The following is a 22,238-nucleotide window of genomic DNA, read 5'->3' on the forward strand; positions in this document are numbered from 1 at the left end:
CTACTAGACTCTAACTATTTTGCTATTTCTGGTTTACAGGCTATAGCAAGCAAGGGTTGTACCGGTCCTACATATTGCGGGCCTATTTTAATGGATGCTTGCGAGGCCTCTCTTCAATTTTTTTTTTACAATAACAACTATTACTATTAATGAGATCATAATATCAACACTTATTATAAAACATACATAGAAAGCAATAGACGCGTGTGGTTTAATTTAAGTTACGTCAATCGTACGAGATACTAAATAAGTCCCACATCTTTAAAAAACGTCATTAAGAGCCATGACTAATAGTGATATGTAAATTGCGGCGCCCCTGCCATGCGCAGGGTCCAATTATGAGCAACTTGTCAAATCGGCCTAAGGCTGGCCCTGATAGCAAGTATGTATTTTAAAACGTATACGACTATTTTTGTGTGCACCATCTAGCACTGTAAAATTCACAATTCTTTGCTTGCTTTACAAACTTATTTTTAATTTCCTGATTTGCGATAGTGATCTACGGCGAGGTTGACGTTATTTAGCCTAGTTTATTTATTTTACCGTTTTGTTTTTAAATATAGCTGTTTTATTTTATTACCTCTTTATTTAGGTTTACTTATAGGCCTACTTATATCACCTCAAAATGTATCCATATCTTGTAGGCCTACTATTTATGTTGCTGAGTGTATTTTATTGATTAGGTAATTGTAACCACTGGCGGATCCAGAGGGAGGGGCGGTAGGGGCGATCGCCCTCCCCCCACTCGGCCGACCCCCCTCCGAAGGGGGGGGGCGGACGAATTTTAGTATAGAATTCACACAATTTGTATACGAATGTATTACTTATGCTAATAATATATACTAATTATTTATATTTCAACCTATTTTTAGATTATTTCGCCCCCCCCCCTCTAATATGTTGGCCAATTTGGTGGGGTCGGGAGAGGGCGATAGTATCAATCCCGCCCTCCCCCCTACACTTTCGAGTGGGGGGGGGGCGGTCCAATTTATTGTAAGAAATCACAGCTTGCTAACAGAATCAATTGAATATCTATATCATTAAAACTCGTTATTGATATTTTAACTGATCTTTTTATTATGTCGTTCCCTGTTTGCCGATTGGGGGGGGGGCGAATACCTCTACTGCCCTTCCCACCTAAACCCTTTGAGTGAGGGGGGGGGCGGTCCTACTTTTATGGAGAAATCATAGTTTGTGAACAAAATTAGTTGAATTAATATATAAATTTGATATTATGTCGCTCCCCTTCTGGTATCTTGGCCGAATCGGTGGGGTTGGGGGGAGGGCGATTGCATGTATTGCCCTCCCCACTCTAGCCCTCTGAGTGGGGGAGGGCGGTCCTATTTTTATGGAGAAACATAGTTTGTGAACAAAATTAGTTGAATTAATATATAAATTTGATATTATGTCGCTCCCCTTCTGGTATCTTGGCCGAATCGGTGGGGTTGGGGGGAGGGCGATTGCATGTATTGCCCTCCCCACTCTAGCCCTCTGAGTGGGGGGGGGGCGGTCCTATTTTTATTGAGAAACATAGTTTGTGAACAAAATTAGTTGAATATCTATATAATATAAGCTACGTATTGATATGTGAACACAATAGTATTTTATGTCTAATCTCAAATTTTATCATTAGTAAATTTAAATGAAAAAGGGTTGTACCAGGTGGGAGGGGCGATACATGCAATCGCATTTCCCCTTTCGGACAAACCAATACTTTTTCTTTTTGTATTATAGTTAAGAAATTACACAAAAAAATCTGTCACTTATATAATTTATATATACTATAAATTAAATTCTTATATCGAGTCGCCCCACACCTATACTTTAAGCCAAATGCAATCTTTAGCAGAAATTATTAAAGGAGCGAGGATTAATCATTTTCACTCTACCGCCCCTCCCATTTCCAGACAGAGTTTATGTAATTTCACATGAATTTATCATAATTATTTTAAGAAAGACTTTGCATTGTAAAAGTTAGAATTCAAACAAAAATTTTCAGTATAAGAGTCATGATTGAGACTTGTTCTAAACCCAGATTATGTTTTGCTAGTCGCCTTTTCCCAACCTTTACTCGATCTTTCTAGTTAAATAAATTTTGGACTATAACTCACAATTTATACTTCAATTTTATTGAATATTATTTATCGAATAATTTTTTTTTTCGGCGGCGATCCCCAAAGCCAAAATCTAAATATGTGGGGTATCTAATATTTCAAGGAACAAATCGGTTTTATTTGCAATGTATTAAGGGCCTATAAATTCATATTAGAATATTTTTCAAGTACAACATTACTTAAACGGTCCTTTTTTAAAAGTATGAATATTGAGCAGGAGAATGCTTTTCTTCTGTGAAGTATGCAAGAAAACGTTATTGGCGTCGGGGCTTCGCCCCTAAACACACTGATGAATAATGAGCTGTAGCTGTAAGGAGAATGCGTTTCTGCAATGAAGAATGCAAGAAAACGCTATTGGCGTCGCGGCTTCGCCCCAAACTCCACTGATGTATAATGAGCTGTAGATATCAGTAGAATGCGTTTCTGCAATGAAGAATGCAAGAAAACACTTATGGCGTCGGGGCTTCGCCCCGAACTCAACTGATGAATAATGAGCTGTAGGCCTACTTGTCAGGAGAATGCGTGTCTGCACTAGACAATGCAAAAAAACGCTATTGGCGTCGCGGCCTCGCCCCGAACTCCATTGATGTATAATGAGCTGTAGATGGCAGGAGAATGCGTTTCTGCAGTGAAGAATGCAAAAAAAAAAAAATGCTTTTGGCGTCGGGGCAAAGCCCCGAACTCCACTGATGAATAATGAGCTGTACTTGTCATGAGTATGCGTTTCTGCAGTAGACAATGCAAGAAAACGCTTTTGGCGTCGGGGCGAAGCCCCGAACTCGACTGATTAATAATGAGCTGTAGTTGCCAGGAGAATGCGTTTCTGCTGTGAAAAAAGCAACGAAACGCTTTTGGCGTTCGCCCCGAACCCCAATTGGGGACCTTATAGCGCTGCCCCAGTTATATATGTGATGTATGCACGTTTACGTATAAGGTTATGGTTTACTGAGCGTTAGGGTTAGGGTTTAGAAAAAAATCGCCCCCCCCACTCCAAAGTTCTGGATCCGCTAGTGATTGTAACGCGGATCTTTGTAGTAGAAAAACGTAGCGTGGAGATAGGCTGTGTTCTACATTTATGGCTAAAATCTAAAATAAAAAAAAATTAACCAAATATTACTAATCTTCTTATTTTATACAATACAGACGTTACTTCAAAAAAGAAGATGATTACGTCCTACGCGTCATGCATATTAACCAAAGACTTGAATTCTGCCAAGTCACTGGTTTTCCTAGCTAGCTCATTCCAGGCTCTAATATCACTAGGAAGAAGGAGTATTTGTACAAATTTGTCCTAGCATATGGGATGTGGAATGTACCTTTATCTTTGTGTCTTTCAGAGTATTTTATTAAATTTTGTTTTTGTATTTGAAGATTATGGTTCAGTGTTTTATGTATAATTGCTACTTTACTTTTGCGTCTTCTGTACCGAAGGCTTTCTAAATTTAATGATTTAACTAAAGGTGTTACTCTAGTCAAATGTGAATACCGGTATTCGTATGTTATGAATCTCACTGCTCTATTTTGTGTCTGTTCCAGTTTCTTAATGTTTTCTTGAGTTGAGGGGTCCCAAACAGATGATGCATATTTTATTATTGGCCTAACCAATAATATAAGTCATTAACCGACTTGTTTAGAAAATACAAATATCCTACTATATATAATAAATAAGTTTTAGATATTCATATTTTCAATGACGGACTTTTGAAATATAGCTTCTGCTGCATAACTGTCACATCGGTCCAAAGACTACGTCGTGTATCTCGCAAGAGTATATATGGGGAGATAACTCTATATTAATATTCTTTAAATTTACATTTTGCTGTAGTTAATATCTAAGTAAATTGTAAAGGGGATACATGTTGCAATTGTACACAACAGCCCTTGTGGAAGTTTAATAATTTATTTTTAGACCAAATAAAAGTGTATAATGGTCTTTTTCATACTTCACATCCAGTCTAATAAAAAATGTTTCATATCATTTGAAAAAAAAACTTGTAAATCTTTTTCATCCTTTAAATAACATTGCAACTCTCATACCATCGTCCAAATATAGTCTGGTCGAATGGCCGCCTTTGAAGTCCATCTGTACGTCCATAATGAGTGAACATTGAATGGTTGGCATTTGTAGTAACAGTGGCCGTTGCCAGTGGACGCCACTAACATATTTAGTCAGAATCTGTTGCATCAGGTAAGAGAAAAAATTAATAGTGTAATTACTAAGTCGGCTGTCTAGACACTGGTCCAGTGGTTAAATTTCTAATGAAAAATAAATGTATTAGGATAGGATATAGATCGACATTTCGTGGAAATAGATTCTATAAACATTGCAATTCGACAAAAATTCACCATCCTATTTTTCCTAAACAAGGTTAAAATGTGTACTGCATTGAGACTAAATAGATAAAAAGGACTAAAAGGTCAAAATAAGAGACTAAAAGGTCAATGTGTGAGACTAAAAGGTCAATATGAGAGACTAAAAGGTCAATATGAGAGACTAATAGGTCAATATGAGAGACTAAAAGGTCAATATGAGAGACTTATAAGGTCAATATGAAAAACTAAGAAATCAATATAAGAGACTAAAAGGTCAATATGAGAGACTAAAAGGTCAATATAAGAGACTAAAAGGTCAATATGAGAGACTAAAAGGTCAATATGAGAGACTTATAAGGTCAATATGAGAGACTAAAAGGTCAATATGAGAGACTGAGAGGTCAATATGAGAGACTAATAAGGTCAATATGAGAAACTAAGAAATCAATATAAGAGACTAAAGGGTGACTATGAGAGACTTATAAGGTCATTATGAGAGACTTATAAGGTCAATATGAGAGACTAAAAGGTCAATATGAGAGACTTATAAGGTCAATATGAGAGACTTATAAGGTCAATGTGAGAGACTTATAAGGTCAATATGAGAGACTAAGAAATCAATATAAGAGACTAAAAGGTCAATACAAGAGACTTAGAAAACATTTCGAGATACTAAAAGATCAATATAAGACTACGAGGTCAATATGAGAGACTGAAAGGTCAATATGAGAGACTACGAGGTCAATATGTAAGAAGAAGAGGTCAGTATAAAAGAGTAAGAAGCCTCTACTTACCCAACAGTTATACGTGTTCCTGCCGTCTAGACTTCTGGTCAGTAAGATCTGTTGTAGTGGTATTGCGCTATCGTAGATGAAAGCCAAACACTGGAAACCTATAAGATGACAACAGACAGAACAGTGTTGAAGGAAAGCACCTCTATTTAGAAAGCTCCATATCTGGTACTAATAGGACATAGTGTTAGACATTAGTTCAACTGTATTTATTGTAATTGTAATATTTTCACGTTTTTGTTTTTGTTCTTTTCTTCGTTGGCCACACATTAACCCAATGAAGAAAATCAACACAATGGTATGCAACTAATAGCAACTAACTTTATTACTAACTAAAAGTTTTTATATAGATCGAAGTTCTTGAGTCTATATGTCCGCACCGCACTACCTATCCAAATATAAACAACAAGACGCTTTAACATATGCTATTTGGAACTCTATTAGTCCAGAAAGTCAGTCTGTCTTAAATGTCCCACATAAGGTCAGACAGTATCCACACACTTGTATGTCTGTCATCAATACTGTTACACTTCGTTTTCGCCCAACGTACCTGCTGGCAGGATGAGCTCTTTACAGGTGTTTGACTTGAGAGTGAGAACTCCCCTAGTGGAGCACGTCTCGTCGTCCCAGTCCGACACGTTACCAGAGCAAGGCCTGCCGTTGACCGTGCCATTGAAAGGGATGACGCTGTTCAGACCGCAGTACTGGGGCCAGAGGTCCTTGGCCACTAGATTTAAGGTAATGTTATAACTTGTAAGGTATTAGTGAGAGAAAGGAGACAGTAAACAACCAAGAGAAATTAATTAATACACTAAAATATTTATACTCGTATTAAGTAAACAACCAAGAGAAATTAATTAATACACTAAAATATTTATACTCGTATTATTGTTATAGCAACACTAATGGCCGATATTTAACCTTTGAACCGGACGTGAATGTTTATGTATATTTTGATCAAGATCTATGACTTTACTGCTGCTTTGATTAAAGATATATGATTCATCTCTGCCTGTGTTCACACCTGATGCATAGGCAACCAATCAGCTTCCACCAGTCGTCTCCGTTCTGGGCGAGTCACTCCGAGGTAACTGTCCTCACGTCTTTTCCGCTTGGCATCTTCCTCCCAAACTTGGCGCCACGTATTTCTGTGCCATTACCTCTTTCTCTTTCCTTACGAGTTTCAGGTGAGGAATCTTCTAATTGGGATATTGTCTTCAGGCTTGCCTTACCAGGTCATCAAACAATTTGATTTCTTGCAAGCATATATTGTAATTCTTCCGAATTCACACCCGTATTTGTTTCTATCAGAAGTCTATATTTAGCATTTGTATTGACTGCTTTTGAAAAACAAAAACGAGACGTCGAGACACATATATTTACATGTCTTACAGTACAGACATAGTTATGTGTACAACTGTAATCAGCATTTAAAAGTCAAATGTTCTCTACAATTCAGTTAATTTAGGATATATTTGGTACATACCGAAGTCTATATACTTAATATATACTTACGGATTAAATTTTTAAAGTAAAAACTTCTGAAGATGTCCGAAAGAGGAATAGGGTCATCTCTAAAGTTACACAAATCTTCCATTTTTAACTCTGCCCTGTCACTGGGACCTGAGAAACAATGTCACATCAAAGTTGTTGGGGATTTTTTTACTGATACAAACAAAATACAATTACACTTTGTTTTTTTTTTAACTATGTCTTTGTTGTTGATACATTTAAAGATGAGAAACATTGTGAATGTCAGAAAATTGGCGTCAGCTTGAACACAAGTGTTACAATATTGCAGACATTATTTCTCCCACTTCCCATTTGAAACTTTTCACAAATATTCATTTTCGATAGCAATACAGAGTCAATAAAAGCTAGTTAATTAATTAATTAGTGGTAATTAATTAATTTTGGTTTATTTGGAAAAGAGGAGATAAATCTTACAATATTAAAAGATATTGCAGTAATTGTGCGGTTCTTTCCTATGTATAACCTTTATTTTTCTTAAAGTATTTTATATTTTGCATGTTTTTGGTTTTGCCTATGCCCAGGTGGATTTTCACCCTTGAAACCCTTTCGACTACGTGAAGATACATTGTACCTTAATTAATCAATTTATTTAACGAATGTCATTGATGTAGCAATCACAAATCACATTAAAGTCGTATGGTTATTACAAAATACCTGAAAAAAAAAGGTCCATTCTATTTGAAGATTAAAGTAACGTTTAATTTATTTTTCACAGCATCTCGTTACATGTAATAAAAAGGTTGTTATTTGTTAAAACAGTTTGAGTATGGACAAAACGACTTACTGGTTCTATACTGTAAGACATTGTTATTACGGCGCATGAATTCCATGCAGGTGTAGCGATGAGAACTGAAATGGACAAGACAACAAAAACATCAGTGACTTGAAGTCTCGGGCGTTCCTTCTGAAAGGAAGAGGACCACGTCCTACCCTAACCTCCAAATGGACTCCAGAAAATGACACCTGGCAAGGTTCAAACTCTAGATAACAGGGACGACAGTCTAAAAACGCATATCATATTGCCAGCAGCCAGGAAAGGAATATTCATCATCATTTTCATCTATCCCTTGACTTTCGTTGCGGGGTGCTGTGACAGTTCGTGTAACCAAATCTCTCCACTTTTCCCGTTCAGCAGTTGTTCTTAGAAGGATATCAAGAGAGTGGCCGATACTAAAATAACTAAAATAAAATACACAGCTCTTAACTAGAGGTTTATATGTGCTTGAAGAGACTGGAGTGTGCACACTATGGGTAAGTGTAGAAATAAAATAATATAACAAAAAAAAATCATTTGAAAGAAAAATACTTATACTCATCAACCTTCTCGATGCCAAATGTACCTGGCGTTCGCATCCCAAGAGAAGTGTAAACAGGAAGTTATTCACACAATGTCTTCTACAAGTTTGAAATTTTTACAATAAGCGTAAATTATTGGAAATATATTTCGTTTCCAATAGGAGCAAAGTTTTAATTTTGGTTTGAAAACCTTCATATAAAGGAGACGAGCTTGTTCCAGGGTCCAAAAATCAGTGTGTTTATTCTATAAGTTTTAAGCTTCATGTTTACAATGTCCTTTGAGAATTTAATATTGAATTACAGATTTTGTTTTATTGATATGTAGTATATGTTCAATCCTTTCATGATTTCTACTTGGAGGATTAAAACATTGTATTTTTTAAAGAGGAATTTCTTCACCTAAGTCCTAAACAATGATCCGCAGCAGACATTGAACATTGGTTTCACGTCTGGAAATACTACTAAGTCCTATTCACCACACGATTCCATTGTAGCACAAACACTCAGACCAAACAAAGTTAAGCTACTGCCTACCACCCATTGTCAAATAGCGAGACCATCTTGTATCTCTGATGCTTGCTCTCCACCTCCAGACACATGAATGTCCCCATGTGTGTAAAGATGGCTTTCTCCCTGTCCACGATCACGTCATAGGTCCTGGTCTTTTCGTGTAGCTTCCATTCGCCATGAATCTGGGGGTCCAGCCAACAGCGCCGCCCCATAATGGTGGAGATAGTAGCCGAAGCTGAAGAAGAAAATTGAAAAAAAAAAGTGAGCGCTAATAATCAAGGCACTGCTTGACATAGATACTGTTGTAACTCTAGGTTAGGCACTCAACGTAAAGGCAGGCAATTCGACACAGTGTAACAGGAAATAAAGATAGGTGTTTATTCACTAGGACAAACACATAGCATCCTTCAGCTTCCTCAGAGTCTTTCTACTAATTTACCAGTCCTTTAGACTGCAACCCGAATGTGGACCAACGACAGCCTTCCCCGCTTCGCTCCAGGTCCCTTCTGCAACCTTCAGGCAGCACCAAAAGCTGGCTTCTTAGTTTCCAAACATTCAGACTCTTCACAATCCCTGATGCACTGTTATTCTCTCTCTCCTAGTGTCTTCTTGTTTACGTTCACTAGTGCGCTAGTGCGCACCTCAAGCACTGGTGCAAGGCAGGGTTACAACACTACCCCCACCTTAGTCTTTTCGTCCCGAAAAGAAATATGTTCACGGTTGATCAATGCAGGTGGAGGTCGGTCAGTGGGAGTCACAGATTGCATGGAGCGTGCTCCCCACAAAGCGATCCACACTGCTCTCTGCAGGTGCCGTTTTCTCCTTCTCCAGTTGACCAAGTTTCTTTCGACGCGATGTTGCAAACGTGGCCTCTCCATCCTGGCGGTTGTCGCTGGCGTCAGCCACCTGACACATCGAGTGGTATTGACAGCTCTTGTTGTTGTTAATGCAGTTGATTCAGAACTGCGCTTCATCAGACCCTTTCTAAGGATGACTCGTGAAAGAGCTGTAGACCCACATGAAGCCACGCCGTTTAACAAACTGTCAGCCTCAGCCGTCTCAGAGAGAATTGTCTGTAAGGCACCTTTACAACGTTTCAGGTGCAAAAGTCCATCAGCTGCAGGGTTCTTCTGACCACCTTCAGAGCCTCTCTCGCTGGTGAAAACAGAAGTATCGAAGTCCACTGGTTTCAGACCCTGTTGATGGGTTTCTTGACATTTGCACTCCCTTCGTGAAGCACCGCATGTACAGTTGTTGCTTACCGCCTGAATGCAGCAATCAAAATTCAAGTTCCCCTCGTAGGCACTGGCAGATCGACAGGGGTCCATAAGGTCCAAAGTGACAGGCTCTAACGCAGGCTCAAAGTTTTCCTGCTCCGTCCAGGTCGTTGCTGCACTCAAAGCTGTTACAGCAAAAGTTTCAGTCGCGTAGCAGACTTCTACTATTGCTTCGACTGTCTCTTTCTGTTCATCTGCGTTTTTCTTGTTAAGATTGACGCATTCTTTGTAACTATCAGTACAGCCACAGTCCTGAATGAGTAACGGTTCATTGTTGTTGAATGATGTTAGACTCCTCTCTCTTACAGGATTGATCTGGCCTTGCACGTTACGTATCAGTTTGTCCATAGAATGATTCATCGAATCCTGGAAGGTACAAAGTTCACTTCTTAACCAGTTCTGCATGGTGTTCAGCACCTCACCAATATCTGGTTCTATCTCAAACAGGTATATTTCCGGATCCTCCCCTTCATCAACAAGAGCCTGCCAAAGACTGGCTCTCATTTTTTCTTTGGCACAGAAGATCCTCAGCTCCCTGGCTCGGAGCTCCTCTTTTAACTGTTTACAGCTAAGTTCATCTAGCTTCCTCAGCGTTGTCATTGTTTCCTTTCGTTGAGCTGCCTAAATCCCACTTCTGACACCAATTATTGTAACTCTAGGTTAGGCACTCAACGTAAAGGCAGGCAATTCGACACAGTGTAACAGGAAATAAAGATAGGTGTTTATTCACTAGGACAAACACATAGCATCCTTCAGCTTCCTCAGAGTCTTTCTACTAATTTACCAGTCCTTTAGACTGCAACCCGAATGTGGACCAACGACAGCCTTCCCCGCTTCGCTCCAGGTCCCTTCTGCAACCTTCAGGCAGCACCAAAAGCTGGCTTCTTAGTTTCCAAACATTCAGACTCTTCACAATCCCTGATGCACTGTTATTCTCTCTCTCCTAGTGTCTTCTTGTTTACGTTCACTAGTGCGCTAGTGCGCACCTCAAGCACTGGTGCAAGGCAGGGTTACAACAATACTTTCTAGATGGATAGACGCAAAAAACATTGGGTTTTATTATATGAAACACAATTTCTTTTGTTTGTATACAATCAGGTAGTCCCGTAAGGTTGTTATTGCCGGAAGTGGTAATGGATAAAAATACTCTACCTATATAATACTTCCAACGGCAAGCGTCCCTAATAGCCTCTGACAACCAGTTCAATGCCTGGCCTTCACATGTGGCTCAGATATTGATTCCGGCAAAACTTTTATCAATGACTTTATCAATAAACTTATTCTAAGAAAACCACGGACATTTCTCACAGCTACTCCCTCCACCACTACATGGCTACAACAGAGCACACTGAGAACATTATGGAAGACCAGAGCATACTGAGAACATTATGGAAGACCAGAGCACACTGAGAACATTATGGAAGACCAGAGCATACTGAGAACATTATGGAAGACCAGAGCACACTGAGAACATTATGGAAGACCAGAGCATATTGAGAACATTATGGAAGACCAGAGCATACTGAGAACATTATGGAAGACCAGAGCATACTGAGAACATTAAGGAAGACCAGAGCATACTGAGAACATTATGGAAGACCAGAGCATACTGAGAACATTATGGAAGACCAGAGCATACTGAGAACATTATGGAAGACCAGAGCATACTGAGAACATTATGGAAGACCAGAGCATACTGAGCATGCTTTAGCTTTAAAAGACACTCTACAAAGAAACAAATGTTCAATACAAAATTAAAATGGGTAACACTATCAAGTTCTAATGTGCAGCTGTGCTGGGTCTAAGCACTTAAAACAAAAAGTGTCTATTGACAAAAGCAAAATGTCTTACGGCATCGTCCACATGTTGCCTGACAGTGAGGGGCGAAAACTGTGTCTTTAGCACACATTTCAGGTGAAGTAATTACCTCCCTGCATTTCCTTTCCTCCTCGTCCCTACATTGACTGGGCTCTGTGGACAAGTTTAAAAAACAAAAAAGTATCAACACCCAAAGAATCACCACAAACTTTTCGAGAAGTTTAATTATATTTAATTCTTGTTGCTGATGTTAGAAATAGCTAACGCATTTTAATTGTTTGGTGAGTAGCTGCCCGGAACCGGTAGTTAGAGGAGACGATTTGGCAAACTGAGAAGCAAAATAAGACCCCCCTTCCCCCCTCGGGTGCCTACGAATTTTGTTCCTGGCTCTGGCGGAGATGCAGGAAACCCCAAAAGTAATGGCCCTACCACACACCTTTCTTCAATGGTCAGTATTATAGCTGACACCCGCACAGCCACTTTGATACGGATAAGGAAAATGAAAGAATTTCCCCTTTGAACTCGGCATTTGGTCTCGCCTATAGCCCCGAGAGTCTTGGGATACAAACCATCGGTAATAAGGATGTAAAATATTTGCATCTGTTTACATCTCTCCTTGACACAAAAATTGTTTAAACTGTTCGGCGAAAAGGGAGCTTCTGTTGCTCAAGAGTTTTAAGAATCCTAGACACCATCATCTACGACCATTACAAAGTTGGTGAGCAACAGCGTTTCATTGGTATAGCCACGCTATAGTTACTATAATGTCGTACTGTGTTTTTTTCTTTTATTCATCAAAGGACGAGCACTGCTGCCAACACCTCCCACAATTTCATTCTTTTCTTAAGACTGAATATATTGTTTCGCCTCCCTTGTTAACAGTGAAAAAAAAAAAAAGAAAAATAATTGAAGCATTAAACATTGATGTTAATTAAGATTTGGAGCTAATTAAACGGAATCTTTAAATCAAAGAAATTATTATTAATTAGAATGGGGAAAAAAGAATTGCAGATTTTCTTATAAACGTTTCTCAAACAGTGGTGATGACATAATCTCTGGGTCAGATATTATCAAAGTGGACGAACGCTCCTGAATTGAACTTTTGATGATCTTAAAACGATAACATGTAAAACCTTCGTTTTAATAACCTAGTACCAGCTACATCCGAGTTTCCACTATACACGAGTACCAGCTAGACCCGAGTTTCCACTATACACAAGTACCAGCTAGACCCGAGTTTCAACTATACACGAGTACCAGCTAGACCCGAGTTTCCACTATACACGAGTACCAGCTAGACCCGAGTTTCCACTATACACGAGTACCAGCTAGACCCGAGTTTCCACTATACACGAATACCAGCTAGACCCGAGTTTCCACTATACACGAGTACCTGCTAGGCCTGAGTTTCCACTATACACGAGTACCAGCTAGACCCGAGTTTCCACTATACACGAGTACCTGCTAGACCCGAGTTTCCACTATACACGAGTACCAGCTAGACCCGAGTTTCCACTATACACGAGTACCTGCTAGACCCGAGTTTCCACTATACACGAGTACCTGCTAGACCCGAGTTTCCACTATACACGAGTACCTGCTAGGCCTGAGTTTCCACTATACACGAGTACCTGCTAGGCCTGAGTTTCCACTATACAACGAGTACCAGCTAGACCCGAGTTTCCACTATACACGAGTACCAGCTAGACCCGAGTTTCCACTATACACGAGTACCTGCTAGGCCTGAGTTTCCACTATACACGAGTACCAGCTAGACCCGAGTTTCCACTATACACGAGTACCTGCTAGACCCGAGTTTCCACTATACACGAGTACCAGCTAGACCCGAGTTTCCACTATACACGAGTACCTGCTAGACCCGAGTTTCCACTATACACGAGTACCTGCTAGACCCGAGTTTCCACTATACACGAGTACCTGCTAGGCCTGAGTTTCCACTATACACGAGTACCTGCTAGGCCTGAGTTTCCACTATACAACGAGTACCAGCTAGACCCGAGTTTCCACTATACACGAGTACCTGCTAGGCCTGAGTTTCCACTATACACGAGTACCAGCTAGACCCGAGTTTCCACTATACACGAGTACCTGCTAGACCTGAGTTTCCACTATACACGAGTACCTGCTAGGCCTGAGTACTCGCTTGTAGCTTGAGTCCCAAGAATCAGTTTTACAACTTAAATTGTCACAAACATGTCATCATTATAGCACCATAGTTTTTCATAACATAAAACGCCTACTAAAGGTATAATATGGGAAGGGGCAGAAATAATCACAGACAGCAACGAGAGATGCCTTTAGGACGATGGTTTGCGTAATATTGTATTTTTAATGTAAAAAAAATAATTTGGGGGTCCCCCTCAAGTGGGGGCTCTGGGGGATATTCCAATTCTCCCCCTCCTCCCCCCCCTAGCTACGCCACTGTTTACAACACTTATATAGCTTTAAAAAAAATAATAATAAGATTTGTCTTCGAGTCTAAGGAATGCAGTATTTTCCGTGGCTACGCAGTCCTAGTTTTTAATAATGACTATGTTAATTTTCAGCAGAACGATGTATTGAATGACTCTGTCCTACCTCGTCTGAACATCTTGAGTTCATAGTACTCTATCCCATGTGGAGGCTTGCCGTCTGGATCTGTAGGACAAATAACGCTAAAGTAGACCATCACAGAGAACTCTCCAGTCTGAACTCGGGGGAAACGCTACAAGGGATCATACACAATAATGTCAAGTTGAGAAGAGACAATCAGCTAACATCAAGAGACAATCAGCTAACATCAAGAGACAATCAGCTAACATCAAACAAAGAGAAGAAATAGTTAGGCTTTTGGTTTAAGCAACATTATTACAATGTAGTCAGCATGGGAGATAACAGAAATTATGATTTATTATTCATACAAGTTTCGTTCACTACCAGGGTTACCAGATGCTCTCCCCTTTTTTAGGTCCTATTCACCATCCGGCTGACATATTTTAAAATCTGAAAATCTCCGGCTTTTCCCTTCTCTTTGGTTTCCTGCAAACTGCATATTGTTCAACGATCGAATGAAATCCTTCATATGTTGTGGTTGAAACACACAAGCTAACTTGAAAAAGTTTGTATAATCAGACACACTGTACCTAAAGAAAAAGAGAGTATTGATGTCAACAATGTTAAGCTGTATCATCAGTTCTGCGTCTTGAGATCAATCGCAGGACAAAAAGATGACACTTTGTTTACAATCTCCAATATCATCACTGCTCGTATACGTTCCTGTTTCTCGGTGCGGGTCAAGATCTGTTCATTTTTCTTTAGATAAATATTTTTTGCTGATCACAGAAGCGGCACAAAGGACACACGAGAGAGAGAGAAAAAGATTCAATTGACTTCGTCAGAGGCGTTTTCTCACAAATTACAAAACCAATCTCAAGAAAATGGCGCTTCGTCAGAGAAAAATTATGTTCAATTTACCAATGGTTAAGTCCTAGGCCCTGCTGATACGTTTGTTTGAACAATCCAATTGTAAGCTTAGTTTTCAAAGTTTTCTTCTATTTGTAGTCCTCACTTGTAAGGATCCTTTCTGTCCCAATTTGAGCGTCCATTTGTCTGGTATCATTATTCATTACCCATTCAAAGTAATAAAACAAAAGACTATACATACTAAGTTCTAGTATCTGTTCTATTTTGCTGCAGAATTAAATAAATCAAAAGTTTTTTTTTTAAATATTAAATATTATCTAAACAGTTACCTTCATGATAAAAAAATAAATATCGCACATAACGCAAATCTTGCATTTATTTTACAAGTTTCAGATTTGAAGATTCTAACATCTTAGCTCAAACCTCCTGCAGAACCACGGGACATGGCTGCAGGCATGGTTTCAAACCACGACCATCGAGACCACAGTCCAGAGTGCATACCACACGACTAGGTAGGAGCATATAACATTCAATATATAACATATAACTTGCATCGTGCCTTAATATATACAACGTTTAACGTTGTGTTGAAAACGGTTCATTATCTAATGTAACATCAACTGTCCTGCTGAGCTTGTGTTTATCATTAGACTGAATCTTATCTTTTTATCGTAGAGATTAAAGACGATACTTCAAAAGAAAAGTCCAACGCATTTCATGTGTCTATCTAGTCATGCATGTTAATCGGTGACTTAAACTCTGCTCAATAATTGTTTTTTTTTTGGTTGATTCAGGCAACCTATTCCAAGCGCCAATGGCACTAGGGAAGAAAGAGAACATATAAGAATTTGTCCTAGCATATTGAATAAGAAATGTACCTTTTTTGTGTTTTTTTCAAAGTGTGTTATTAGGTTTTATTTTTCTATGTATCTTCTTATCTTATACATTACAGACGTTACTGCAAAAAAGAAGGTGATAACGTCCTACGCTTTTCATGTGTCAATCTAGTCATGCATGTTAATTAATGACTTAAACTCTACTAAGTCGTTGGTTTTCCTGACTGATTCAGGCAACCCATTCCATTCTCTAATGGCACCAGGGAAGAAGGAGCACATAATAAATGTGCCTCTATCTTTATTTCATTTGTAAGTGATGGTTTAGTGGTAAATGTATTATAGCTACTTGACTTTTTATTCTTCTCTCCTAAAGTGTCTCTAAGTTTTGTGATTTTACTAATGGTGTTATTCTAATTAAATTGGAATATTCGTTTGTTATAAATCTCACTGCTCTATTTTGTATTTCTTATAGTTTCTTTATGTTTTCTTGAGTTGAGAGATCCCAAACGATGATTATTCTAATATTGGCCTAACTAAAGTTAAATAGCATTTTAATTTTATGTTTTTATGTATAAATTAGGGTTCATTGTTTTTTGTAGTATTGCATCTTTACTTTTTAGTCTTTTGTCCTGAAGTGTCTCTAAATTTAGTGATTTTACTCATGGTGCTACTCATATGGATATAACGTCTTTCTTACATAAAACAAACAAAACAAAAAGTTAATCTAATTATTTTTATCTCACTTTTCGGTCAGTAAAATAAAGCCCCTCAAAAGAGTCATTGCAAATCTTTCTTGGAAATTTAAAATCACCTTCTTTGTAAATATCAAATATCATTCCAACACAAGCACAAATAACAACCGATGAGACATCTTCACAACAAACACCATCCGTAGCTTTAACTATCAGCCCAACCTACCAGACAATAACGAGGCTCGCTGCCCAGATCAGAAGCAATAATAAAGATGAACTCTCCATGAGTCCAACCTGCCCAACAGGACAGACGTTTCCCTGGAAGAACAACAACAAGTAGTAAAATATAAACAAAAAAAAAAAAAAATGTTTAAACTTTTGATATAAAGTGTAATTGTATCAATTATTTGCACTCAATCATGGAATTAATTTGTAATAGAGCTAGAATAAAAATAATAATTGAGTGCAATTGGAAAAATTTGTGTATCAATTGTTTTGTTTTAATCACAATCTCACGTGTTTATCTCAATGTGTAATGGGAGAAGGTTACCGTGTTGGCGTTTCAAAAAAAAAATAATTGTAAAGAAAGTTGCACGGCTTGAACTTGAACTCCTCCTAGATGGAAGGCTGACACGCTAGACACTGAACTAAACCAGTGCTTATGAAAGTAGAGGGTTTTATAGTTAACTCTTCTTAGTTTCAAATTTTTAAGCGACGACATAATTCTCTAGTTGTGTAAACAAAGGCAAATCTCCTCTTAGCTAGTGACTGTCTCTATATAAAACAACATCAATTAATTACGACTAACTGATAAAATAATTGATCGATTTTTTTATCAATATGCTGTTAGGGATAATGAATAACTGTGTAATGTTTCAACTTAATCCGAGATTGGAAAGTGGAAGAAATAACGTGTACGAAATGTGTACCAGACAGACAGAGTAAACCTAAGCGTTGTCAATAACAAGTGTGTCCTTATCTTTACCGCCCAACATTTGTTCAATTCCTACTTATAAACTCACACTCTCTTCGTGGATGTCGGTCAAAAGACACAAGTGATAAAAAAATGAAATAAACAATTGAATCATTTATTTCAACGCTAAAGTTTCGTATCTAGTGGCTAGATTGATAGAACTTCGCGCTAATAGACCAACTAATGTGAGTTCTATGATAGTTCGAATCTATTCCAATTTCTTTTCTGATTCATTTTCCACAACAAATAAAATTTGCCTGTTTAGTTAATAGCTTGAACATAAACTAGGAAAGAATTAAAAAATTAAACAAGGAATAGAAAAAAAAAAGAATACTTTTTAAAAACAAAAATTATGTAAGGGAAATAATCACTAATTACTGTCATTTATCTGAAAATTACAAGGAGTTCCCATTCTGCTATTCAAAATTAATTAATTAGTACGAAATGATTAATGGTTAAATGTTTGGATTGATTCGTGTATTGTCATCGACTATAAATAATGTTGCACTATTTGAACTTGATCTAAGAATGGGAAGTAGGAGAACAAACGCATGAAAAGTTAAGGGGATTAAATCCATATATACATCACATCTCTCATTAAGTAGCATTTATTCCCCTTATTTTGATATCAAACAAAATAATTAATCATTAATAATGAATTAATTCATTGGTTAATGTTTTTTTATTGTTTCACATCTTGTCAGGTTAAATGAGTACTTGTGCAAAGGTTTAACTTTATCAGAGAGTGGGAAATGGGACAAAAACATGTTCGAACTTTTTACCAGACAGACAGACATACATACAGACAGAGTGAGTGAGTTAAAATAAGCTCAGGTGACAGGTGATGTAGTTGCACCTGCTTTGAGGCTAGTGCTAACATATTCACACCAACACTCTACACATGTCTATGTAAATCACATGCCCATGTTATCTTACAGTCGCCACTCTTCAGGAAGGGGTTACAGTTGCTGTTGGCTGGGGCAATGAAATCCATCCCGTCTCCTTTCATGCACTCAATCTCCAGCGTGGACCTCCTCCACTCGTCCTCACACAAGTCCTGAAAGTAGAAAGACATGCATGAGGTTCGGTTAGGGATGTGTACTGGAGATTTTAGAATTTAGAAGGAATTTTCCATTCCTCATAACGGACTAATTGCGATACTCTGAACAATATCGATTACTTGTAACCTTTAACCTTTACGTTTCATACTTTCCTTGAGAAATGAAGATTAGAACACTTAAGTCTAAATTTCTTGCACAACGTCAGGGTTGACACCGCGCTGACTTCGAATTTGAAACAATTGTGACAAAAGTTTAATCTCACGAATCTACTTATTTCCCGGTATAACATCTATTTCCCGGTATAACATATATTCCCCGCATAACATATATTTCCCGGTATAACATCTAAATGAATTCGATACCTTGATAGATGGATAACTTTTATACTTTTTCCCCCGGTATAACCTCTATTTCCCTGTTATAACAAATATTTCCCGGTAATTGAATCCGATACCTTGACAGATGGGTAACCAGCACAATGATCAATCGCCTTTATTCCAGCTGCCAATGTCGGCTGGGTGGACACAATGGAGTCCTAAAAATCACGACTCCAAATTTCAAGTCCTCAGCGGGCTTCAAACTCGCTAGACTAGCACGTCCGACTAAAATGTGTGTATATGTATGTTAAAACTCCAATAAAAACTGAATTATTTTTACAACCCTTCAGCTATACTTCCTCAAGGTCAGCTATAATTTGTTTTCTTCTGTTCCTATTTATGAATATCTGGGATGATGAAATAGTAAACAAAGGCGGGGGGACGGGGGAGGGAAGAGATTTGGTGAAAGAACCTGACTTGACGCTCAGCTAGAGAACATAAGTAAACATTGAAGAGATGAATATGCGATCATTTTAGTGGGAGTTAATTAAGATATGTAGAATAGATAGATAGATAGATAGATAGATAGATAGATAGATAGATAGATGGATGGATGGATGGATGGATGGATGGATGGATGGATGGATGAATGAATGGATGGATGGATGGATAGATAGATAGATAGATAGATAGATAGATAGATAGATAGATAGATAGATAGATAGATGGATAGATAGATAGATAGATAGATGGATAGATAGATAGATAGATAGATAGATAGATAGATAGATAGATAGAAGAGACAAAAAAGAGCAACGACAAAACTAAAAACAGCGAGATAGAAAGACAAAAATACGATAAAGAAGTCGATTGTGTATGATGATAAAGTAAATGAAACAAGTAACACACGGGCTAAGGGTAATGAGGAGGTATACTTACATTAAGAAAGAAACGAAAAAAAGATAATTTAACTGTTTTTATGTGTCGAATAAAAGAGAAGACAGGGGGATGGTTAATTGGTGATTGACTTGAAAGATAAAAGAGAGAGAGAGTGAGATAGAGAGAGAGAGAGAGGTCAGTAAACAGGAGAGAGAGAAAAGGGAGAGAAAGATATATGGAAAGAAAGAGAGAGAGAGAGGAGAGATAGAGAGAAAGGAAGAGAGAGAGAAAGAGAGGAAGGGAAAGAAAAAGGAGAGAGGGAAAAAAAAGAAAGATATTCTATTTCTATACATTCTGCTGTAATGATATTATGTAATGCCTACGCCTATTACATTTAGTTTTTTTGGTTGGGAAATTTTTATAAAAAAAAATAAAGGTAGTTGAAATTTGAATATAATCTAAGCAGTTGATCTCGTAGAAAACTAAATGAATCTAGCTGTCATGTGTGTACATTCTCTCCTCACTTCTCTCTTCTCACTGCACATTAGATGCAGTCTAGTCTCTTGGAGAACGTTCTAGACAACTTGGTGAAATGAATTCGAGGCCCAACCGCCTAACAGCGCAATCTTCTCGCCGCACTGCGGGCCGCGACATTCTGTCAATACGTTCCCGCAGTCTTGCACATCTCAATGTAGCATCTTGGCTGTAAATACCTTCAACACTTAGCACCGTATGTCGTGACATTTCCGTAGAGGGGGGGGGGAATCACCTAGGTGGAAGGGAGAAACAATTGATCATGGAAATGTCAGCAAACATAATGTCGTAAAGTCGAAAGTCATTTACAGCTGTCATTTACTACTTATGTCTATATATTTACTACTTATCGTGATGGCTGCTTACAGAGGAAGCGGGAAGCGTCTGGCAATCGACATTTTGAGTAAATTCTGATTTATATGACTCTACAATAAAATGTATACATTGTTCCATTTCTCCTTTGGCACTCTCTTTCTCCTATGTATCTATAGATTGTGTCCATCACGGCTGTCTTGGTCCTAAAATCTATAGGGTTTTTTTTTTTCTTGCAACTGTTAGATTTTTATATCAGGCGGAAAGTCTATTAATAGCCAGCTTATGAATGTATCAGGTATAGGACGTGTGTTGATAAGTAATGTTTTTAAAAACAAAGCTCAATGAAATGTCATTGTACACTTTTTAGCACTGAAGAATCCAAAGTTTGAAGTTCTTCTGTTTGTAGCTTTTTTTTATTTAGTTGTCAATTTGTTAAGCTCAATATTACGTCCTTGACATTGTTGAGGTTATTGTCTGCAATATCCGGAGAAACCTCAAACGAGTAAAACACAAAATAAACTTAACATCGTTAAAAATTAACAAACTGAATCTCTCACGTTCAGGTGAAAGCAACACTTAGAGTAGATCTCACACATCCAAAAGACTCGCACCTAGCCAAACTTCGTCTGCTCCACCGCTCTCTGCAACGTCATGTAATGTTATTAAACTATAAATATTCCAGTTTATAATGTTTCGCGCTTTTGTGCTGACCTGTGGGTAATTAAAAACAGATTCAATAAAAGCAGCACTGTGTATGAATGAGATTTGGTTGACAATAAAACAACTTTTCTTTTATCTGGCTGGACGTCGCAAAAAAAATAAGGTTAGAACAAAAGTCAAGGGGCTGACTGTAGACAGTGACAAGATTGCGTTGGCATTTATTGAAGATTCCATGAAAGTACCAAAAGTGTTCCATAATTTAGCAGACTTTAAAGACACAGTTGTCGCAGCAGACATTTAGATTTTACTACAAGATGGTACATTGACATTTAAAACATCAATTGATTTACTTCTTAATTGCAGAGATAACAAATAACCTACTCTTTTCTTTTAGGTAAACGTGGAAGAGAGAGAGAGAGAGAGAGAGAGAGATCGAGGAGAAAATTGAAAGAGTTGGAAGAGATAAACATTTTCTTCTTTTTAAAATGATTTGCATTTTTTTTTAATGACAAATAAATTTGACACGTATTTGTATAAGCTGTGAAATATTTCTAGTTACTGACATTGAAAATCTGTTTCAAAAGTTTTTTGCCAAGCTTAATTTAGACTATTCAAAATATCCGATAGTGAAATATATGAAATCACATTTATAAACTTGACTAAATTTCAAATGATTTTTTTTTTACAAAGCTTATATCAACTCACTCTGTCTATCTGTGTGGTAAAAAGTTTGTACACGTTATTTCTATGACAACCAATTTCGGACCAAGTTGAAATTTTGCACAATTATTTCTTTTATCTGACAACACAAGAATCAATTTTAAAATAAAAAATAAAACAAGGTTACAAAGACAGTTTTTGTAGAAAGACAGACCCAAAACCGTTCCCTGAGGCCT

The 22,238-nt window shown here is 37.7% G+C and overlaps 1 protein-coding gene across 1 annotated transcript in view; it reads right to left on the reverse strand.

Annotated features, from left to right (window-relative positions):
* Positions 1 to 22,238, reverse strand: part of LOC106052237 (uncharacterized) — a 131,692-nt gene that overhangs the window by 1,778 nt on the left and 107,676 nt on the right. Inside the window, exons 8-17 of the mRNA XM_056038186.1 lie at positions 18,513 to 18,633; positions 16,830 to 16,921; positions 14,251 to 14,377; positions 11,686 to 11,805; positions 8,582 to 8,792; positions 7,536 to 7,600; positions 6,734 to 6,841; positions 5,769 to 5,945; positions 5,222 to 5,319; positions 4,152 to 4,290 (exon numbers count right to left, since the gene is read on the reverse strand). Coding sequence (XP_055894161.1) covers positions 4,152 to 4,290; positions 5,222 to 5,319; positions 5,769 to 5,945; positions 6,734 to 6,841; positions 7,536 to 7,600; positions 8,582 to 8,792; positions 11,686 to 11,805; positions 14,251 to 14,377; positions 16,830 to 16,921; positions 18,513 to 18,633 — 1,258 coding nt within the window. The remainder of the gene's footprint in view (positions 1 to 4,151; positions 4,291 to 5,221; positions 5,320 to 5,768; positions 5,946 to 6,733; positions 6,842 to 7,535; positions 7,601 to 8,581; positions 8,793 to 11,685; positions 11,806 to 14,250; positions 14,378 to 16,829; positions 16,922 to 18,512; positions 18,634 to 22,238) is intronic.

This window comes from Biomphalaria glabrata, chromosome 8 (genome assembly GCF_947242115.1).
Source record: "Biomphalaria glabrata chromosome 8, xgBioGlab47.1, whole genome shotgun sequence".
NCBI lineage: Eukaryota > Metazoa > Mollusca > Gastropoda > Planorbidae > Biomphalaria > Biomphalaria glabrata.